Below are 22,947 nucleotides of genomic sequence, written 5' to 3'. Positions count from 1 at the left end.
AAAACTTTAATGAGTCCATCTCCCGGGAATTGCGAGCCTTTTATAGTGCTGCAGATCCAATTGGAAATGCCGCAACTCTGGTAAGGACATGAACAACCCCTAAGTATCCTTGCAGCCAGTCGCCGTGCGTTTTGAACTCGATGGGCGGAGCCTGCCAAGTACAGGGTGTTTGCCCATGTAAAGGGAGCGGATGCTGTGGGAAGTTCGCAGGATTTACTCGCCTCTGGCTGACCGTCGATTGCTGGGCGTAGTTCTGGATTTGGAGTTAATTATGATAATTGATTTCTTGGGTTTATTAGATATGTTATTTGATCTTGGGCTAAAGCTGTAAAATATTATTTCAAGCGCTTGTCAGTGGCGTTTCGTCCCTTGCATTTTTCTTTCCTAAGTAACATTTAATAATTTTTTTTTAATTTAAGCCAGTAGATTTAGAAATATTAATAATTTTTTATATCACTTTTAATCCAAACATCAAACATATCCTTGTTGATTGGAGGGTATCTTTAATTCGCTCTTACCGACATTCCAAAATTCCAGTCACTCCCCCTCAGTTTTGGCTTCAGCTCCAGCATTCGCTTTGTGCTTCCTTCACCTGTTTTTGACAGACTGCCATTATATTTCGCACAGCAGGGAGCCGCCATGTTTGTGTCCACCGCTTTGATGACGTGGGAGAGCAAGAAAGGATGCTTTAAGGATGGGGGACCTACCCCAGATAACCCTATCGTGCTCCCCTTAAAGTACAGTTCTACGGGCAAATGGGAGTCGAAAAGTCTGCCAGTAATCGGAGTGCGATATAGGGGTCCGAGAACCTGTTGATCCGACTCAACTGGAGTTTGATTCCCACGGGATGCGGACCAAGCAGAACCAGGGCAATTAGATCCAACGCAGATAGGACTGGTCGCTACATTTCACGGATCATTTAACCCAACCAGAACCAGAAACGGGATCAGGATCAGGAACCACTCGAAGCCGCAGTCTTTGTCAACAGACGTCACGGGGCAATTGTTGAAATTGAATTATGTTTATTTGATGTTTTGGTTTGTCGCAAATTAGCTACGTCAGTTTCGTCAGCCACGTCAGAGCGGAGAGGTCCCCGCCCAGTCAGGCGACCAGGTCGCGTGCCCTAACCCGAGGCGCGAAAATCCCGAGCAGTCCGATCCCGAGAACAAAGAGCCGGCAATATGTCAGGGCGGATGCGCAAACCTTTTCATTACCAGACAAATTTGCTTGTCGCACGCGTCGGCGCACACTTCGCACACCCCTCGCACCCAGAACTCCGGGGTCTGATGACAGTAATCAGTTCTGATGGAGGGTAAGTGCCCGAATCCGGGGCACAATTCAAGTCCAAAGCGATTGAGCGGCAGATAGGAATGTGTGGTGCCGCGAACAAAGCTGACATCCTTAAGTGAAATCTTGTTACCAACCAATGTAAACACGATTGTTAATTTAACTTTTGCAATTGCCGCAGGAAAACCGCCCTATAGACTGGTACTTCCCGTATAGCCTCCCCCTAATCCTAAACCTAACCCTAAACCAGTGAGGTGGACTTGTCATCGCACCACAATTAAATTATCGCATTTCAAAACGAGTGCACCGAAAGAATTGTAAATCGCGGACTGTGGGAAAACCAAAAATAAATAGAATGAATATCCTGAGCCCATTTGATTTGCATATAAGAGTATTACTGGAGAAGTCCAATGGGTCTAAGCTGGACGGAACATGCTAATTTAAGTAAGGGCTATAACCTTAAAGTGAGGCGGATAATTAAGTAGCAGACTTTGTGGGAATAAGTTAAAGTGCAAAAATTAGTTTGCTTTGCCCTTCATATGATTTTAGCTTAAAAATAATTAAACATCAACACTAAATGAATCTAATCCAATAATCTTTTTAAAACTAACTTAGAAGTATCTAAAATAAAACCAAACCACCCACTAAAATCAAACCAACTTTGAACTTTAAAATCAGATTATGTATTTTTAATTTGATAATCAAGTTGATTGAGTACAAATTTTTTAATCATCTCCAGAGCTGACGTAGCTAATAAAAGAGTTAAATTTCGCAAGCGTTTAACTCAAAGTGCAATGGTAATCAAGGTTGGCACTAGCTTTATCTAGCTGAGATTTTTTTGTTGTGAAAACCCCAAGATTATCTGAGATCAGTCAGTTGGCATAATTGAATCAAATGGTTCTCACACACTGGGCAAGTACGTAAAACAGATTGATAGTGTCAAGGAGCTGCAAACGCAGCCATCAACCGCAGGCCACCCCATCTGGAGTGGCTGACAGGGCTCAGGACCCTTGTCTGGTACATATCGATTAGCGCCTGGCATCCAAACCAGAGTAAATCCATTCTGTGAATCTCTGTAGCGGCACACGACCACTTTTCCGCAAGGATAATCCCGCCCCAACCCCCAGCGGAACTTCGACCGCAATTCGCTGCGGCTGCTTCAAACTGCCCGGAGCAATTGTCTGCGAAATTGTTTGTTTATTTTGATGTTGTTTAATGCGTGCTAAGTCCCTGCCATTTCATGCGCTCGGATTCGCCGTGCCAGAGTATCCTGGGAAAAGCAAACATCCTTGGCGCCAGCGGCTGAGGTGAGTTTCAGCTCGAAAAGTGAAAGCTTTTCACGAAAGCTTAAAAAAGGAAAATTGGTTGGCAAATTATCTTCCGGGTTTCGCCTTAGCTTTATATGCAGGGGATATTCCTGTGCTTTCTGGGGCAAATACTTGGGACTATCCCGGCAAGTTTCCGAAAACAGGTTCCCAAACAAAAAGATTAATACTAATAATTATTAGAACTAAATTTGCAGGCCCAAACTGCGCAATCTTACGGGCATATTTTAAGCTAAATAATAAAAACAAAGTACAAAAAACAAAACACAAAGAGAAATACTTCGGAAATATCTAGGTTTTTAGGTAGATTAACCTGTCCTCGAAGCTGGCTGACTTCAACGCGCTTCTCTAAAATTTGCATATCTTGCGATAAATGCCTGTCAAGTCGCGATCATTCAGACCAACTTAAAGCACAGGAAAATATTGATGCCCGGGTTCAATGAGGTTCACAGATTCACTCGGGGTTGACATTCAGCTGTCGCCTGCGCACTTCACATTACTTCTCAATGGGCAAACAAGCGAGCTTTCAGTTCAAAACTATTGATCAATGAACGTGTAAATACATTTTAATGAACCCCCAAATAAACGAACTTGCTGCTGTTCTTTGTGTTGTTAATTATAAAACAGAAACAAAACAAACAAGACGTGCAAAAAAAATGTATGCACCTTTAATCCTTGTCGAAGTTTGAATACTCTCAAATGTCTAGCCAACTCTATGTTTATTTAAAAAAGTTATTAAAGTAAGATCTTCCTTTGATTAAATACTCTTAGTTATTTAGATTTCTTGAAAAAAAAAACAAATTTGAAATTTTGTATAGATTAGGAAAGTGATGTTGAATAAATGTCTGTTATTATTTTCTCATAAAATTGTTAGTGTATTTATCCAGTAAAGAAATGCTGATTGTGTGAAAAGAAGACCGCTTAAACTAACTGTTATTGTCTTTGGCATACGACACATGTGAATCGCACTATGCCTTAGACACTGTTGAATACCCTAGCTGGATTATTTTGCACAAATTTTAGTATTTTTTTTTTTAGTTTTTGATGAAGTGTTAATAACCCAGGCTGTCAGCCAGGTTTCGATTCGGTGTGCTGCAAGCAAATGAAAATCCCATAATACCCATACCCTCTGCAGCGGCATGTCGCCGTTGAATCGTAAATTTCGGTAGCCACAGCCGAAGGCGACGCCAATCGTTTCAGACTCTGGGGCTTTTGCTGGCTGGCCAGTCCACTCAGTCAGTTAGCCACCGTCCGCCGTTCAGTTCACACGTCGCGAACAGAAGCAATCCCGCTCCAAAGTACCCAAGTTCGAGTGACTGGCTCATCCCGAGTTTTATCGGGAAAACATTAACCCGTTGTTCTGGCACTACTGGATAGTAATGCCAGCGAATGCCAACACGTCTGGCCAATTTCGGGTAATTGGAACGTGATTTATGTGGGGCAACGGAGTGCGGTTCCGATTCCCAGTGCCCTAGCTGCTCGGTCCAGTCACCAGCGGAATCCACTCAATGCCGGGTTGATAAGCGCCGCGAGCGTGATAAGAGCGCCAAAAAGGCGCCAAGTCGTAAATTAAGCGAGCTTCTGCTTCTGTTTCTGCCTCTGCCTCTGCCTCTGCTAAAACTAAAATAGAAATAGAAATCGAAATCAAATCGGCACTGGCATTGCCATTCCGCGTATCGCAATAATTAGTATACGATCAAATCAAATTAATCAAAGCCAATATTAAAAGTATAAACAGAGCGTCGAAGAAGTACGATGTCTAAGCGTGCGAGCTTAACCCATGACAGCCCGGCGCTGGAACTGGAGCTGCCGTTGCTGGCGCCGCAGGAGCGGAGTCAGCGGAGCAGGAGCGGAACAAGTGAGTATGCCAGCACCGTTGCGTCCTCGCCCTCCCCACTGGGCCATTAAACCAGTTAACTTGGTCAAAACAAGCTAACTGGCACACCACACACACGCTCACACTTGTCCATAAATCAGTGACACTTGCACGTTGCATTATAGCCGGAGTTTTGGGGGCAGGGGATTCAGGCAGGGGCCGACTCCACTGCGGACTTTGTTTTCTTATATTCATTCCTGTTCCCCCCGATCGACTGTGATTGCGAATTATTTGAATAACACTTAATTTATGGAAACCGTGTAGCGCCAATCCAATTAGAATATTGGATAAATAATAAAAAAAAGTAACTCTCGCCTAAAATTGAAACTGAACCGTTTCAAGCAGCTAAGCAAAGTCGAGCCCCTCCCTTGTTGCTTTTCCTATATCCTATATCGAAACACCCCACCCCTTTTCGTTTGGTTCATTGATAAAAGCTCGGTGTCATTTGTTTTCCCACTCAATAGCTAATTATTTCTGTCGTTGGTGAATTATAAATAAACCCTGCACAATTTGCATATTATTTGTCCAGCTACAAAAACAATAAAATCGAACAAAAACAACTGCAAATAAAATAATAAACGTTTATTGTATGAGCATTTAAACGATATAAAGGCGAACTTTTTATCCCAGGCAATGCTGAAAATTGCATGCGATATTTTTTGCAAATTGGTTTTTCCGCTGTGATTGAAAATGAGATATGAAACTAAAAAGCATGCTTATGAATAGAAACGGAATAAATAAATAAATACAAATTAAGAAGTCATACCAAGCACACTTAATTAATATTGAAGAAAATAAGTTTTAAACATTTAATCTAAAATAAAACTATACATTTTTGAATTAATAGCCAATCAATCATCATTTAACAATTTTTAATTAGAATTCTGTCAATTCAAATTCTATGTTGAGTTCTATATTTAATCACTCAAAATTCACTATTGACAAAATGTCCGAGGCGATGACAAATTTATTTCACATTTTTTAAAGAACATTTCGGCTTTCTTTGAAAATATTTACCTTCAGAATTAGGGCGTTTCCGAAATCAACAGGATGCATGAGTCATGACATCATTTACGTTGAATATAAATGGGTTAGTCTAAAGTGAATGACACATTTAATCAAAGCATTGACCTTATGTTAAAGATAGACTGTTAGCACACAGTCTGATAGCCCTTGGAAATATTTAATGAAGATAAACCGCCAGAAGATATCCTAATCTTTTTCGCTAATAGTTATTTAGACTTCAGGCTTGATTTCACAATTAGCACCATTTATGGCATTCAATTAGCAACAATTTAGCCACCGAACAAAGAGTCTTGTTTGTTATCTTCGACGAGAGCGTTGCTGCCTCGGCAACTTTGTCTTCATTCGTTTTATTCAAAGCAAATAAATAACAAATTTTCGCGTAATAAGACAAAATAACAATAAACATGCGACAGACCCCACGGACCCCACAGTAATAAATCAATCATAAACCGGCACACTCAGTTGCCGAATTCCGACAGCTACTATTCGGCCATCGCCGAGAGAAAAATGAGGCTGAAATGATGGAGAGATCTCTCTGTCAATCGTGTAATCATTACGCTGCGGACAACGCGGCCCAGTTTGCCATTAAACAACCATCGTCAACTAACCAACCCAAAATAAATACGCCAAACAAAACAAAAGGCCCAAATACATACAAAAGTGTCAACAAATTGTCAGAACTATATTTGATGTGATCTATCAGCCAAATTGTTCGCAACCGCCGACCGACAAATACATTAGCCCAAACACCCGAGATCACCGAGTGTCGAGCGATCTATCGGCACGCTCCGCCGATTTGCCGCGGATCTCTACCCCATTCCGCTGGTCTAATGTCAGTGTAACTGCAGTTCCCACAGTGGAGACGGCTATAGTAATACCCCCTGATCAGTTGATTTATATCATTACACCTCAGACGGAAATGCAAGAGGAGAATAACCTTGCTATGATGGAGAAGTGCGCACACTCTTACTTTACTTTTTGTGGAAGCTAAAATATTTAATACATAGGTCTTGGAATTAGCGCAGAAATTTATAGTAGCATGACAAATTAACCAAATTTACAAGATATATAAAATGTACATGTAACGATATAAATACAGTTCATCAGCCTAATAAAATATAATTTATGAAGAAAAATACCGGAAGCGCTTCATAGTTCAGTAAATATTCTTAATAAAATTGTCACACAACTTGTTTACTACTAAATTGTTTTTAAAAATGGTTAAAAGAACTGCATATAAAATCATAAATAATTTCGGTTAGTTATTTTCTGCTCGAGAGCATCGACATTTCGGGGGACTCCGCTTTGGGGGCAGTGTAAGCCAGTAAGTGCCGTGCCGGCGTTTAATAACAACAGCAACAGTTTTGCGCGCCACGCGAAACGAGAGCCGAAGAGAGAGCCAAAGAGAGCTTAAGAGAGCGGCGGAAGAGAATGCACATCAGGAGCAGCAGGGGGCGGCAGCGGCAGGAGCAACAACACAAGCACACACGACATCGACGTCGTCGGCTGGCAAAGAATGGTCCAAGCTGGCAGCATCCGAGCATCAGCCACTGCCGGCGTCGCTGTCAGCGTCGCAGTCGGCTGGGGGCGGCGGAGAAAAGGGACGCGGCAATGGGGGGAAGGTTATAAAAGTTCTTCGCTGTGGAGACGAGCGCTCAGTTGCTCTTGGTCAGTCGTTGTGTGATGAACTTGAACGTCACAACAGCCGCCCGTCGCCATCGCCTTCGCCGTCGCCAGTCGAATCGCATTCTCAGCCTCAGCGCCTAGGAAATAGTGCGAATCAAGAGCAGGAAGCGTGTTGTTGTTGCCGCGAGCAGCCAAAGACAAGCGGTACGAGTGCGGTACGAGGTCCGAGATCCCCGAGGTGTCCGAGGTGTGGGTGCGTGAGTGCGCATAGTATTAAATTAAACAAACGAAAGAACAGCAACAAATGCGAGTGCCAACAATAATGCTCTATATATACTGAGTTCAGATGAGATGTGCTAATATATAGACGCTGGGACCCATGATTCCGTCTGAAGACGGGCCGCCAGACAATGTTTGGACAACCCATAAATAAGGCGAGCGGGCAGCAGCCCACACAGAACAGCTTGAAATTTCATAATATCACTTTATTATTATTATTATTATTAGTTGACGTTATTATTTACTAGAGTGCTGCTGCTGCTCTCTGCCTCTTTTTTGCCGTTGTCCACATCACATTGCAAATTGCTGTTGTTTCAGCGGAAAACGCGCGCGAATTACTTCCCATCCCATGCCCGCGTATCACCGTACCACGTTGCGTATGAGCAATCCGCGAAATGCATCGAAAATTAGGAAGTTCGTGCACCCCACCTGACCACGTGTCGAAGGCGTAACGCCGTTAAACGTATCGTATATTCCGCAGAGACAGCCGCAGATGCTCGTAAAATCAGACAGCGTTTTATGTGTCAGTTTCCGTTTAGAGCGCTTCAGGCTGTAAATTTATTCCAAAAGTAAAAAAAAAACGAGGAACGTGCGACGGATTTCCGCGCCCAGATAGACAGACACCATCAAAACAAAGCTCCAGCAACAGGAAACGGGCTAGGAAGTTGCCATCAGCACTGCCAATTGTGCAGCAGGACGCGTGCTGCAGGATTGCCTGCGCCTGAGTCTGCCACAGCAGCAACATCAGTGGCAACACAGCAGCAACACCTGCGGCAACACCAGCGGCAACACCAGCAGCAACACAACAGCAACTTGTTTTGTCTATCCATAAGGTAAGCTCATTACGCACACTGGCTGCTGGGCGACGTCGACAACACGGCAGGACTCAACTGAATTCAGTGGGGGAATGTGTGAATTAATGCCACTGTGTGTGTGTGGTGGAGTCCTGGCATTCTTGCTCGCGGACGTGCCGCCAGCGACGTTTGCTTCGCTCTCCTTTGTTTATTTATTTATGCGCCTTTTTTGATTTTTTCTTTTTTTGTGTGTGGGTCCGTGTCTTTCTTTTTTTTCACCGCCCGAGTCTATTTGTTTGGCTCTTGCAACAACAACTACAGAGGCAGGATAACAACAATGAGGATAACAACAAGGACAACGACAATGACTTTATCCTGACAGATTGTTGAAACCAGCTTTAGGCCCTCTGGTAGAATCTGCAAGCCCACTCCAGGCATCAGAATTTGCTTCGAGGATTTTCCTGCAAATGTTTACCGTAAATGACATAAACGGAAATGACCTTTAAAAGTAGTCGGCCCATATTAAGCAATTTTAAAAATGTTGTATACTTTTATGAACTAATAACATGTAATGGATGCATGGTTAAGAGTGCACTAATGCAAAAAGAGAAAACTTTCCATTAAAGAGCAATAAAGAATAAATTGATGTGTAAGGAAAGTAAAAGTGCTTGAAAGGGTTCTGTTATTAACAATTTTCTTCGATCAAAAAAAAATGTAACGTATTATTCTTTTTGTTTTAAATTTAAAACTTAAGAATCTACGAAATTTCATCGAATTGGAACTAAATTGTGTACTATCATTTAAAAAAAGTAATGAGTTGCTTTATTCAAATCTAAAAGTTAAACTATTTATGAACAGGCAGTTTTTTTCACTAGCATCTTGAAAATAAAAGTTCCTTAGAATAAACTGAATAAACACAGTTTACTTAGACGTCGATGGATTCATGTTCAGATAAAATTCCACCTCAAAAGACTTTACCATTTCTCTGAGGATTAAAGGTTACTCAAGGCGAAAATCTAAGTAGCCAGAGACACGAGCAGGCCCCCAATGAAAATGAAATTGAAAACTCCACATGGCTGAGCGCCAAGCCTCATAAAGAAGCATTGAGCATATTGAGTAGCTCATAAGCATATCGGAATGGGCATGGGAATCCTGACAATGCATGCGAGGGACTCGCAGGCGGAGGTCAAAGGGGAGGGGGAACAAACAAACATTACTGGCAATCACCTGGCGCCTGCCCCACCCACTCTTTGCCGTAAGGTTATGCTAATGGCGGATGCTTTGACTCTCGACTTGCCACTGATTGGAAGCGCATAAAAGTAGCAAATCAGTGCGCACTTTGAAATGGAAATTCTAATCAAAAAGGCGCGCTTCCTCACAATAGATGGGTGGTGTTGATGGTGGGGGCAGAGGGCTCTCCCTGCTGCTTAGCTGGCTAAATTTGAAATTGCCAAACGATTTGCTATTCGATTAACAAGACACGAGCCGCGGGTTGCGGGTTGCGAGCCGCGGGTTGCGGGTTGCGAGCCGCGGGGAAAGGACCCATCATCAGAGCCGACAACCGACAAGTCGAAATGGAAATAGATTTGTGAATTCATGTTGACAACAATGGATCAGCAGCAGCATTCACTTAAACATCCATACGGATTTACATTAAGAGTGAAGCTAAATAGAAACCAAATATGATTCTCTAAATGGTCTGGCTAACGAAATTGGGAATACCCTCTGCAAAAGAAGTGTTTGATTGACAGCGTGCTAATATTAAGACACTTTATTGTTTCTTAGAAGCAAGCATTTAAAATATGCAAATACTTACATTTATTTATTTAGTTTATAATTTATTTACAATTGGTGTAGTTTAAAGTTAACACACTTGATAGAGAGCATCTGAAATTTAAATGGAGTACCTATATACCTTTTGTTAGCGCATTTTTGCCCATGGCTGATGACCTATATTCTTTTGTTTCGCTACAACACTGGACCAATTCCGGCTGCGAGTCCGGCTGTATCCTGTGCATCTCTGACTTTGCTTACAGCAAAATGCAGCTATGGCCAGACTCAACTGAACCGAACTGAACTGAACTAACCGGGCAGCACATTCCAGCAGCAGCAGCTGCGAGGTAGGCGGCAAGCGGAAGGAAGCCAGTAAGGACCCTTTAAATGTGAACGAGAACGAAACGGAATTGCCGTATTGCAATGTTTCTTTTTACCTTCCCCCGGACCCTCTTCCCTTCTGCTGGATTCGTCATTCTTGCTAAATAAAAGATATCCACAGATGAACGATTTCGAGATGAAATTCAGGGGGGATGATAGGGCGGGAGCCACCCAAAGGTAGCTAAAATTTGCATAATACATCAGCAAACAAACACACATGTGGAAACGAGGGGACGCAGCACGCCCACCTCATAAAAACTTTATAATACTTTGTGGCTGCCTTTCAATTGATTCGAATTGATTTGATCCTTGTGTGTGCGTGTGGAGGGAAGCCCACTTCATTGTAATGATTTTGGCATTTGAAAATTTGTCAAAATGTGCCGTTTTACCAATCCGATCACAAAAAATGTCAAGCTGCCGCCATTTTGTGGCAATCAAATGTGTTCGAGGGGTTTTGTGGCTTTTGTCGGGCTTATAAAGTTGCAAATGTGTTCTCGTATCGATATGAAAATCGCTGACAACTGCTCGTTTTTGTTGTCTTGTCTTCATTTGCCGGGAATTTATGGTATTTTTATTGCTCATCAGCTTGAGAGTCTATTTAGAAAAATATTTTAGGTGTGGAATGTTTATAACTTAACTTTATTTTTAGCATTTTAAATTGTTTACAGTTGTAAATAGTTTATTCATAGAGTAGAGAGTAGAATAAATGTTTAAGGTTTGAGTGTGAAAAATTACATGGATTTGCTTCTATCATAGCTAATGATGCCTAAAATCTGCATTTTAATGACTTTCAAAGTTTTCTTTGTACGCGATACTAGTCTATTGGTATTCGTTTTGTATATTTTAGTTGGCTTTGTTGTTCTCAGGAAAACAGTCATAAAATACAAGGCTTGTGCGAAACATAGAAAAAATTTAGGTCGTTTATTGGCTGATTTACTTCGCAATTAGTCGCATTAGTTTTCTGAATCAAGCGGCCGGATCGAATTCGTGTTGTTTATGAGTTCGTTTTTGAATTTGTTTACCCAGTGCCAAAATCAATTGTGTTAATGGCAAGGCGTGAAATCGTAAATTTCACCCACCGAAAGATCTCGCCATGGATGGTCAGTTCAGGCACGTTCGTGCGCAAATCGTCGATATAGTAAGTTAATGTTGAATTGTTTACCATGAGGATGGTGCGATGCGCGGGCGAAAATCGAATTTGAATTGCCATTATTTACAATCGCCGCGGGTCGCCGCATTAAATGCAATTCGCCAGACGTTGCGCATACGCCCCGTGGTATAATGGTGCTGTTACTTATCCGAAAGCGGCTGTCATACAGCTGCAATTAGTCTGACGAGTGATGAAGTGTGGCTGGCCAATGCTATACGATGACGAGCCGACATCCGGCGGCTCACAAGTTGTTCCCACCCCCGCGGCTCCCAGCCATCGCCATCGCCATCGCTCATCCGCACTGAGGGCACTTGTCGGCGCAGCGGAAGCGCAGCTCGTTGCTGCGTGCAAGTGTCTGAAGATTACTATTACCCACTTGGCAGCACTCTGTGTGCCATGCCGCCGCGTCCTCCCCTTGCTTTTCCCACCTCCCCAGAGGCGAATGCATAATAAACAAATCAAATCCTATAAATGTGCAAATTAGTTGGCAACGTCACCGAGCCATACTTGCACAAATGCAGATGCAGGCGTCATCATTATAATCTGCCCACCCAACCGCATCACGCCCCTCCGCACTATTTTTTTTTCTTTTCTATCATGGCATGAAAGTGAATGCACTTTTATATGCATGACGGCTAATTACAGCGGCAATTTGTCTGCCTCTGCCTCTGGCACTGCCATCCAAACCCGACCAGCGCATCTCTTGGCTCCCCAGAGCTAAACGCTTGCCTTTGTATTAAAAATATTTAGCACATTTCGGCTTTTGTGATTATGACGCTTGCGAGATTCCTTCCTTCCCATTTCTGTATATTTTCACTCGGCCGGTCGTAATTGTCTGGGGAAACCCCCCTCGATTTATCATTGTGCTGCTTAAACTGCCAGAGAATTTAGCTGAAGTATTACGAAGCAGTAATGTAGAATAGTTAGGTAAATGCTAAGAGATGGCTTTTTTAATCCCATTATTTATGGCTGTGATTAAATAAACAATTTTCAAAAGAAATTATTTGATAGGTGCTTCTTATTATCAGCTCATTAATGAACTATTTTTTTAGTAATCTATTAAATGAATTAGAGGCAATAAAAAACATGGTTTCTTCTTCTGGCATTAAAGTTAGTCATGTGAAAACATGGACTTGGATTAAATTTAAAATATAGAGGTACGAGAAACACAAAATGATTGAAGCTCGCCAAATTATTATTTAACATTAAGCGTATAGGTATAATAAGTAATTTTATATCAAACAAATTTAAATTTTTCTCAAACCATTAATTAAGCTTAAATATAATTTAATTGTTTATATATTCTGTCGAAATAATTCTTTTGTTTAACTAGAATTTAAATTTAAAATTTAAAAATGGTGTAAAATTCTTGTAATTAGCTAAAGTTTGAAAAATGTGTGTGAATAACAAAATTACTTAAGTGAGGGAAACTCCGCTCGTACAAACTTTGGGTTAATTAAATTTAATATTCATAAATATTTTACGACCAGCGGGAGCAATTTCTCGCATATTTATGCAAATATGAGTAACAAGAAAGCCTCGCACTCTCTTTCACCCATTGTCAATTGTCTTTAGCGCCGTTTATTCGTCGCTATTTTTAATTAACCACGAATGGAAGCTAAGCAAATTATTAATGGCCAGTGGGAGAGGGAGCTCTGGCATTGACTTTTCAATTGAAACAATTCATTATTAGAGGAGCTTGTGTGGATCGTGTTCAATTGGGGCGCCCTGGCGCTGGTGGAGCGTGTCAAGAGATCGCACCCAAAGGCATCCGCCTCCAGAGCTGGTGAATCTCCCTGGGAACCCGCCGATATATGGACATTTAGGGCCGCGGATAGGAGCATGCATTATTATGAACGTGCCTGGCACTATAATTCGTTATTTATGGCTGCAATGTAAACGTAATTACCAATTGGACATGGGCCATTGCAGTTGGATTTGAACAGTGTGTGAAACTGTCTTTATAGTACTATCTTTGGTAGTACAATGAGCCCCTGATATGCATACAAAACATGAAAAAGCGCTAACTAGACTGAGTAGGTATTGCGTCAGTGACTAGCACTGCTTCTTATGGATAGCTGTCAGATAGATAGAAAGGCAATTGATTGAGTAGAACACATTCACCTTTTGCTGGAATAACTTAATGTAAATAAAAACAATTAAATTCAATTAAAATTAAAGACCACACTTTGAAAGTGAATTGTTTATCACTATAAAACCACTTAATGCTTACTTCGAAATGTCTCTTGTTGTGTGTCTAAGTAGTTAGAGTAATTCCCAATTACCTAGATAAATCTGCGATTTACGAACCAATTAATTTATTCATTTTGAATGTCAGTTCACGTGTAAAAGTATTTCATCTTCGACAGCTTCCAATTAATTTATTAAAATAATTTAATCTCGAAACTAGGAACCTGTCGATTTTTCAGACCAGCAATTATTGGCGAAGGGGAACCGAGAGCAGGAAGGGGGCCAGGAATGGGCAGCTGGGGTGTGACCAGGGCGCCAACAGCTGCAGAATGCAATTAGCGTTATTTTCAGCGTGCCATGATATTGCACATACGCCATGTGCGCCACTAGTTGAAGGTAAACGGCGACGACGTAGTTTATAGCATTGAAATTGAGCCGTTGTGCCCACACGACATGGCGACGACCTTCGGTGGACACCAGAGCAGCAGTTGCATCTGCGGCAGCGACCGCCCAGTAACTCCGCTGTCCAAAAGCTAAGCCCGACTGCAAATGCAGGGGCTGCCTATAAAATTGATAATTAATTATCCTGCCTGGCAGCGGGATAGGGTTCCTGCGTATGGGAGTGGCACTGTGTCGGGGCGGAGGGCTCCTCCAGCCCACGGCTTTCGCGAACACGCTTCGCTTATTCCTGTTTACAAGTGCGTGAAAATGTGCGCTCAACTGCTTATCACGTGCGGCGTATGGCGTGAATTTTACTGCCACCACCACTGCCACAGCCGCAGCTTATGCTGCTGCTGCCACAGTGGTGCGGTGCGGTGCGATGCAATGCCCAGTGGCCACATGTGCCTAATCCCCCTCCTAAATGGTATATCTCTTCGGGGGGCTCGGACACGCCCCCCGCGCTTGGGCATATGCAAATTTAACTCCCAGCTCCGGCTCCCAGGACATGTGCCATAAATGTTAGCTTTGTTGATTGATATGTGCGAGTATTTGATTCATGTGGTGTATAGCGTCTGTTGACAAGTTATGTGAATAATAGAGTTTAAAATAAATCAGCAATACAGTTTTCTATAGAATGTATTATGTATGTTATGTATTATGTAGTTGCTTTACATTTAAGAACTTTATTAAATAAATTTTTATTTATATGCATTTTTATGTTTAGACAATAAGGGTAGTTGTTGATTAGTGCATAAATCCGAAGTTTGACATTTATTAACTTAGTCTGTAATTTTTTTTTGTTTTATGTTATTTAAATATATTTAATTTACTTTTAAGGCTACACTTTATATAAAATATTGAGTATTTAATTATACCTAGTTTATTTTTATTTGTATTGCTTCCATAAAGTACCCAGTATAATTTAGTAGTAATTGCTATCAACGGACAAGTTGAATCAAACTAGTTTTAAGACTTGCTTTGGTCTCCAAAAGTATTTATACTAAATGGTCCCCAAATTCTCTTCGCTTCCACTAACGCTCCCTCTGATTCCCCTTTTCCGTGTGGGGAATCGCTTAATTTGGCTTAATAAAACCCCACTGGTAAATCAACTGAAAAGAATTAAGCATTTAAGTCCGGCCAACTAAAGTCGGAAAGTTCGCTAGTCTGCTGCCTACTTTTGGGCATTGATACCTTTGGCTACTTTGCCCCCGGGTTCAACTATACTCTACTACTTATATAGTATGTGTGTGGACCCATTCCGGGCAAATCCCAGACAAAGCCAATACGCTACAAAAGACTCGCTGGCCAGGGCCACAAAAGAAAAACGCAAACAGGGCAAAGCGAAGAAAGGATGCGAACAGTAGGAGAGGGGGAGGGAAGAGGGGAAAGTTCAACTGGCAAACTGAGCAAAGGACATGAAAGTGGCAGGAGCAGGAGCAGAAGCAGGGGCAGGAGCAACCTCCACCTTCCGCCCATCCCGACGCAATTACATTAAATCTTGGCTATTATTCTTTTACTTTGTAGAGCTGGCTCCGTTCGGTTCGTTCTCGGTGCTCAGCAGCAACTTTTGCCGGTCTCCGGCTGCTGTAGTTAATCGCCTCCAACGTGATTGAATTCCATCGAACGCAGGTTGACCAATGACCGGACTCGGGCATTCTTCGCGGGACGCGGGGGGTTGTCCTAATAAATGAAATAGAGCCGCTTGACTTGACTGCATTCGGACTGTTTCTAAGAGGCTTTCGCCTCCGACTCCGACTCAGACTCAGTCTCCCAGTTGGTTTATGTCCAGTCACTGGCCACTTAACTAATTGCTCCTTTGTGTGCTCCTGACACGGGCAATAAAATTAATTCCCCCGCCCGCAGAATCCGTTCCGCTTTCATCTAAGTCAATTATTTGCATGCTCCCCTCTTTCGAATTTGAAAAATCTGCATCCTCGGCATTTAACTATTTTTGGTTGTTAACGAATGGGAAAATTTTTCTAGAAACAAACCAAAAAAATTTTGTGATTCAAATGTTTACAAATGAGCTTTTTCTATTAAAAAAAAAAAAAACTAAATAAAAAAACATACAATTTTAGAATTTTAAAAATATACATTATTAAAATATATTCGAAATCAATTAAATTTAATAATTTAAAGATTTGTTAGCTCAAATGTTTATCTTTTATTATTTTAAGGACCTTAGCGAAATACACACATGATTTCAAAATAATATAATTGCGCATTTCCAAAATACAATTAAAAAAATTAAAAATTTTATTCAGTTACCATTTAAATGGTTAAATCAAATCCATCGTCACCACTTTAAAGCGATGTAGAATACTGCATGATACGACAGCGTTATAAAGACCATCCAATTCGTTCTAATTGGCGTTAAAAATATTGTAGACGGTCAACAAGTCCTCTTCTCAAATTAATACTAATAGAACAGTGATTTTTGTTGGATATTTGCCAACAAATGTTCAGATGTTTTTGTACGCAGTAAACACATTAAAGGTTCAGTTGGCTCAGGCAATAAAAACAAGTTTCACTTTACCATGAACGGAAGCAATCTCTATACCTTTAATGGGCCAAAATGCTTATAAACAACGTTGATACATGTTTGCTTTTACGTCGAATGTTATTTTGTTTTTAAACGCTACTGTGATGTTACAGATTTTAAACCGTTACGCTTTTAATAATAAATTTTCGATTCCGTTGATCCGGTAGGTGAAACTTAAATAATTTATTTAGTTGTTTAATAGCCATACGTTTGTTTGCACAGCAAAATACATTCTTTTAAACAATTGTAAACACTAGTTCTATTTTCTGTTGTGCGGTCCTGTTTTCGATTTTGACTGTCAAAAAAGAATCCAACTAACTAAACGCATCAGAGCAAATTTCTTCAAAATTATATTTCACATTAAATTTTCAAAATAGAGCTAATGTTGTTTCTCACATCTTTTTCCAGTTCCTTTGTGCATTATGCACGACTCCGGCAAGCCGTCTCCCGCAACCAGCCCCACCATCCCGCCCAAACAGCAGGCAGCGACGGCCCAGTCGCCGGCGGCGGCGGCGGCTGTCAGCGGACTGGTTCCGGCGGACGATGAGGACGAGACCGACGTGATCGGCGACCTGATGGGCCACTACGGCAAGTGGCAGCTGCTGATGACGGTGCTGCTGTCGCTCTTCCAGGTCCCGAATACCTTCCACATATCATCTTCCATCTACCAGGCGGCCAACAAGGACTTCTGGTGCCAGCGACCGGCGCAATTCCAGCAGATGCCGGTGGCCATTTGGCGCAACGTGAGCGGCTCCGTCGACAACTGCCAGCGATGGGCGGGCATCGACTGGAGTCAGGTGGGCAATGAGACCACGCAGCCATCGGAGTGGAAGGTAAGTTTGGGCTACACTCAAAAAAATCGAAAATTCCTTAGTTTTAGGCAAATTTCATTAATTTAAGAAAAAAAGGACCAAACATGGTCTTAAAGTTAAATTAACAAGCCATATGGGCTCAGCTCAATTTTTAGGTAATTATTTCTTAATAAACATGAGAGCATAATTTTTTATAAAATCACGGAATTCGGTTTTTGGCACATAAAATATATATATAAGTACTGCACCTGATGGAGTCGACTGTACCTGTTGTAATCTATCTGGCTTGAAATTTTAATCATTTTGAGTTAGGTGTCTGAGTTTAAAGTAAACCTTTTCACAATTACTGCTGGTTGTTTTATTTTCATTAATGAACGAAATCTTTCAAAAGCAGAATTACTATTCTTACAGATATCAATGGAGGTGGACAGAAAGATGGTGGCCTGCGAGAAGTGGGAGTACGAAACCAACGACAACGTCGGGAACACCTGGACATCGGAGTGGGATCTGGTGTGCGAGAAGGAGCACCTGAAGAACGTGGCCGAGATGTTCTTCCTGCTGGGCGTGGCAACAGGTGGCATTATCTCCGGATATTTATCGGACAAGTTCGGCCGCAAGACAATGCTCTTCATATCGGCCGTGCTGCAGACCATATTCGGTGAGAGGCTCTCGGCTCCCAAAGGCCATTCCTTGCCATTCCACATACACACCCCCACCCATCATAGCACTTACATTTACCCCTGAACATGCGGAAGTCACTGCGACGTTGGCCCTGACGATGTCCTCCTCCGGTGACTGTGAACTTGGCCATGTCGGGGGTCAGCACGAGCACATCGAGTGCCTCTTTGTGGGTTCTGTAGGGTCTGAGGGGTCTGGCTGTCAGGTGGCGGTGGAGGTGGTCGTAGTCGTAGTCGTAGTCGGTTGGGCACTCGAGCTGCAGTTGTTGCTGCCAGGCTCTTGCCGGCCTTGTTGTCCTTGTTGATTAAATCTCTCACAATGTATAATTGAAATTTGCATTCCAAAAAGACATTACTAATGAGGGACCGAAATCGAGGGCGGGCACGTGTGCGGAATGGCTTTTGATTGCAAGGCTGGTTCGTATGAGGAAAACTAGGGAAATTCTATAAAATGTTGTAATGATTTTTGCATTAACTTATAAGCTAATTATCACCTTAACTTTCTTAGCTATGTATAATTGTTGATTGCAGCAAATAGCCTGCTTTTTCACTTAAAATCATTTAGAAAATATTACCTTACCTTTTTAATAATATTTATTTAATTAATTTAGCTCGTGTTAATTTGACATATGATTAACTTGTCCAACAAAGTGCCATGAACTACTCTACTTATTTAATTCCATTCCCTAGATGAGTTCTACAAAATGACATTTAAGTAATGTAAGCAAATGGTCCTTTTATTTCCTACACAGGTCTCTGGCTCTATATTTGCAACTCCTTTGAGCTTTATTTGACACTTCGCGCACTGCTGGGTTTGGTATCCGTATCGGTCACCTACTCGGGCCTTATCCTGGCCATCGAGTATGTGGATGGCAAGTGGAGGACTATTGCCGGGATGTACAACCTCTTTCCACTGCCAATTTCCTATATGATTATCTCGGGTCTGGCCTATCTCACTCAGGATTACCAGCGCCTGCAGCTGTGCATCGGAATTCCAGGGATCTTCTTGTGCTTCCTCTGGTAAGACTCTGATCGATGTATCAGGTAAACAAACAGCATATAAATATAGCAAACAAATCCCCCTGCGTGTTTAGATCATAGACTTGTGAATAAATGGAAAAAAAGAGCGTGGGTGTTCTCCCACTATAAACAGAGTGGCATAATTGCCGCCGCACATGTTTCCTACCTTGTATCGTCGTTTGATTTACTTTAAATTTTCTTGGGTTCTGTTGTTCGGCAGGTTTGTGGTCCCGGAATCGCCACGCTGGCTGCTGGTCAAGGGTCGAATCGACGAGGTACGTCGCATCATCGAGGCGGCCGCCAAGTTCAATGGTCGCCAGCTGCCCGCCGATTATCAGCTAACGCCGCCGACGCAGGAGAGCAGCTCACAGGACGTCACCTACTTGTTCCGCTCCAGCTACCTGCGTCGCATCTCCATCTGCTTCTTCTGCATCTGGTTCACCATGAATCTGGTCTACTACGGCATCATTCTCAACATGAGCTCCTTCGGCGGCAATGTCTACTTGAATTCGGTGAGTTTTGTTTCTCAGAATTAAGTATACGCATCGTGGGCCACTTAAGCATGGATAAATTCATCCGAAATCCGTAATCTTGTCAGCATATAGAATCAATAAAGCATTTAGCAAGTGACAAGTGGTGCACAATGCCCGGCAGCGTTTGGTGCTGATGGCCGCCTAATTGAATTTGTCAGCAATTCCATTAGCCGATGAATGAAGATTGTCTGTCCGATGTCAAGTGTTTCTCGACCGTCCGACTGCTGGACGGTGCGAAAATGTGTTGAAAATGTGTTTGCAATCGAATTATGATGTTACGGCCCCCCACTTCTCCTACAATCTATAATATAGTAGATAAATCCTGTCGCGGCCGCAGCGCCAGCCGCAGCTATCTCATCCCCAGCCTCAGCCCCTCCATCTGGCAGTTGGCCAGCAGAATGTTGAGCACAGTGCTGATGGGCCTTGGATCACACACAGCATGCCAAACATGTTTGGCATTTGTTCAGGATTTTGATTGTTTTAAAATGCTAAGGTGCTTAATGTTGTCTGATCTCCATGTTTGTTTGCTTTTGCACGAGCACTTTGATGAAATAAGTGGTGTAAAATCTTAAACTAAAAATTTACATACCGAAAAATTGGCGAAATGTTTTTTTTAATTAAACTATTTGTAATTTTTCGTTATAATATCCTGCAATAAGTTGTAAGCCATATTGATATTAATTGAGTTACTTTTGATTATAACTTAATCCTGTTTAGGCAGGAGTGCCAGAGAAAAAAACAGATGTCTAAAAATATGCAACAAACATCAAAAGTTATAATTCCTAATAAATCCATCGGTTGTTTAAACTCAAACAACTTCTTAGATTTTTTATAAGTTTTCCGAGCCAATTGCTCACCACTGTCCAGCAACCGACAATGGACATGCCAGCGAGCTTTTCAGCTAATTTATAGCATAATTTATTTTGACAACGCCGTGCGCACCTTTGATGCCGTTCTGATTTAATGCGCCCCGCCGACAGTTGACATCTTGTTCGCTTGCCCTGCTCCGCCTCAGCACCCACTGATCCATCGCCTCCTCCTCCTCTTTCACAGGCGCTAGCTGGCCTAGTCGAAATACCCGCCATCGCCGTGGCCATGTACATCATCACCAAGGTGGGCAAGAAGTGGCTCTTCTGCGCCACTTTGATCTGTGCCGGCGTCGCCTGCTGCTGTGCGGCGATCACCGAGGGGCACGCGGACTTGCTCTGGCTGAAGATCACATTCCTGATGATGGGCAAGTTCACCATTAGTGCGGGCAACACCATAATGCCGGTGTACACGGCGGAGCTTTATCCCACGCCCATACGCAATGTGGGCGTGGGTGCCTGCAATGTGGCCGCCGGTCTGGCCCTGATCCTCACTCCCTATCTGTCACTGCTGGTGAGTTATGATGGTTAACAGATGGTTCTTTAAGGAGTCTTATTAACCCTGTATCGATCTCTTCCAGAACAAGATCGAGGGCCACCTGTTGATGACCCTACTGACCGCCTGGAGCATCTTCGGCGGCTTTGTGGTGCTCTTCCTGCCCGAGACCGCTGTGCGTACGAAGGCCACCAACCAGGGAGGCGAAAATGCCAATGCCAATGCCAATGTCAATGCCAGTGCCGCCAAACAGGTGTAATGACCGCTGTGGCCAATCCCAACCTGCTAAGCCACCCCAGGAACAAAGTATTTTGGCTGGTCCAAAGTATGCCGATTTGAAGTCAGATTAGCCATCGCAGCTGCTGTCTCTCTTAACCCACTTAACCCCTGACCTGCCAAGCCCCCCGACATATCCACCGCCTGAAGCCACCTCAAATGTATGGCATCGTTTCGATGAAATGTCCAAGAGCAATGCCAATTCGCTAGAGAATGTCATATGTCAGGCAGGACCTTGTTTGCGTAGCACGTAGTGAGTATGTATCTTAACAATTAACTAACAGCAATGGCTTGTAGCTTATGTCATAGTCTAAGTACTGAAAACACACACAACACCCAAAATGTCACCAGAAGCACTCGAAGTAGCTTAAGTTCTTCGGTTTCCATCGAAGATAATAGGGAGGTTTTTAATTGTATACCTCTGTCTGCATTGCTTAAAATCACTTTTATTTTACCCTGTTGCTTAATTTTAAATTTCGTTTTATTTTTGTATTGTAATATTTGGCACCTCCCTAGGAAAATTTTACCTGATACAAATTTTTCAAATTTCCCAGTTAAAAACGCTGACTATAAAGATAACTACTTCTGTAATGCTACTATAATTGAAAACGAATCAATGTTCGCACAGACAAACACAAGTCAATGCAAAACTCAAATTATATTGTTGTCAATATGACTTGACAATATCTCAACGTATGCATAATCTCGTCGTCGTCGTTTTCTTGTTGTCTATTAATAAATGTTTTCCAAATACGAGATCAATTAAAAAGGATAAAAATCTTCCAGAGAAAAGAAAGTGTCAGATTCAGATTCAAGCAACAAATTCTAATCTCTTGTAATTGTAGTCAATTAATCCTTAGTCTATCCGTACCCCTAAACTTATATACAACAGATCACTCAGTAAGTAACGGTCAATTATGGATTTGTATATATATGTGTTTGTTTATAGGGACACAGAACATACAAGGAGTTTTATTGTTTGGAGTCATCAAAGATTATATGTATATGAAATGAACAAAATAAATTTCCAATATAATGCATTTAACAATGTATACAATTATGTGTATATGGATATGTGTGCGTTTGTGTATGTATATGTTGTGAAAAAAAAACAATCAAATTAGAAGAAACAAACCTGTTGAATTACTTGTTGTACTTACCTACCAAGTTGTTATTTGCTCATTTGTATTTTGTATTATTTTCCGTATTTTTATTTCGCTTATTTTAAGTTTATTTTTGTTGCCTATTGTACTTACCCGCTAGGATCCGATCAGCTTCGTTATGTATTTGTCATAAGTAGGAGATTTGTTTAAGCTTCAAATAGACGGAATACCCGAATCTAAAACAAAATTAAATTAATCGTTAAGGTGGAGAAAGCTCACTTGCTCAACACTGTTAAGCGAAACACTTGAAACAACTTGTTGTAAATCAAAATTACCAAAGCAAACGCAATTATAGTGTCAAAATAAATCATATAAATAAATAAATAAATAATTGAAATTGACCGTTTTCTGGTTGGAAATGATGGAGGAAAGGTTCCCAAGGAAGAAGCATAACTCAAACAAGTTAAGCGAAAG

General features: G+C 41.9%; 1 protein-coding gene across 4 annotated transcripts; it reads left to right on the top strand.

The window, feature by feature from the left end:
• The first annotated feature begins 3,861 nt into the window (after positions 1–3,861).
• On the top strand, positions 3,862–22,870 carry LOC108140698 (organic cation transporter protein). Of its 4 annotated transcripts, none has more exons than XM_017263651.2 (8): positions 7,181–7,387; positions 7,901–8,252; positions 17,099–17,523; positions 17,914–18,160; positions 18,932–19,199; positions 19,420–19,711; positions 20,786–21,112; positions 21,180–22,870. In XM_017263651.2, exons 3-8 carry the CDS (start codon positions 17,113–17,115, stop codon positions 21,351–21,353), a joined length of 1,719 nt encoding a protein of 572 aa, XP_017119140.1. In that variant the 5' UTR covers positions 7,181–7,387; positions 7,901–8,252; positions 17,099–17,112; the 3' UTR covers positions 21,354–22,870. The 4 variants fall into 4 exon arrangements, with proteins under 4 accessions (XP_017119138.1, XP_017119140.1, XP_017119141.1 ...); XM_017263652.2 differs by having other exon boundaries at positions 7,181–7,393; XM_017263650.2 differs by having other exon boundaries at positions 7,181–7,397.
• The last annotated feature ends 77 nt before the right edge of the window (positions 22,871–22,947 follow it).

This window comes from Drosophila elegans, unplaced genomic scaffold, assembly GCF_018152505.1.
Source record: "Drosophila elegans isolate 14027-0461.03 unplaced genomic scaffold, ASM1815250v1 contig_476, whole genome shotgun sequence".
NCBI lineage: Eukaryota > Metazoa > Arthropoda > Insecta > Diptera > Drosophilidae > Drosophila > Drosophila elegans.
This window is presented reverse-complemented; position numbering and strand designations above follow the sequence as displayed.

Bases quoted from the DNA above. Each gene is read 5' to 3' on its own strand.
- LOC108140698 (XM_017263649.2), top strand. From the start codon at position 4,368: ATGTCTAAGCGTGCGAGCTTAACCCATGACAGCCCGGCGCTGGAACTG. The intron at 19,200-19,419 runs GTAAGACTCTGA...GTTGTTCGGCAG, and splicing joins ATCTTCTTGTGCTTCCTCTG to GTTTGTGGTCCCGGAATCGC. The intron at 19,712-20,785 runs GTGAGTTTTGTT...CCTCTTTCACAG, and splicing joins GCAATGTCTACTTGAATTCG to GCGCTAGCTGGCCTAGTCGA.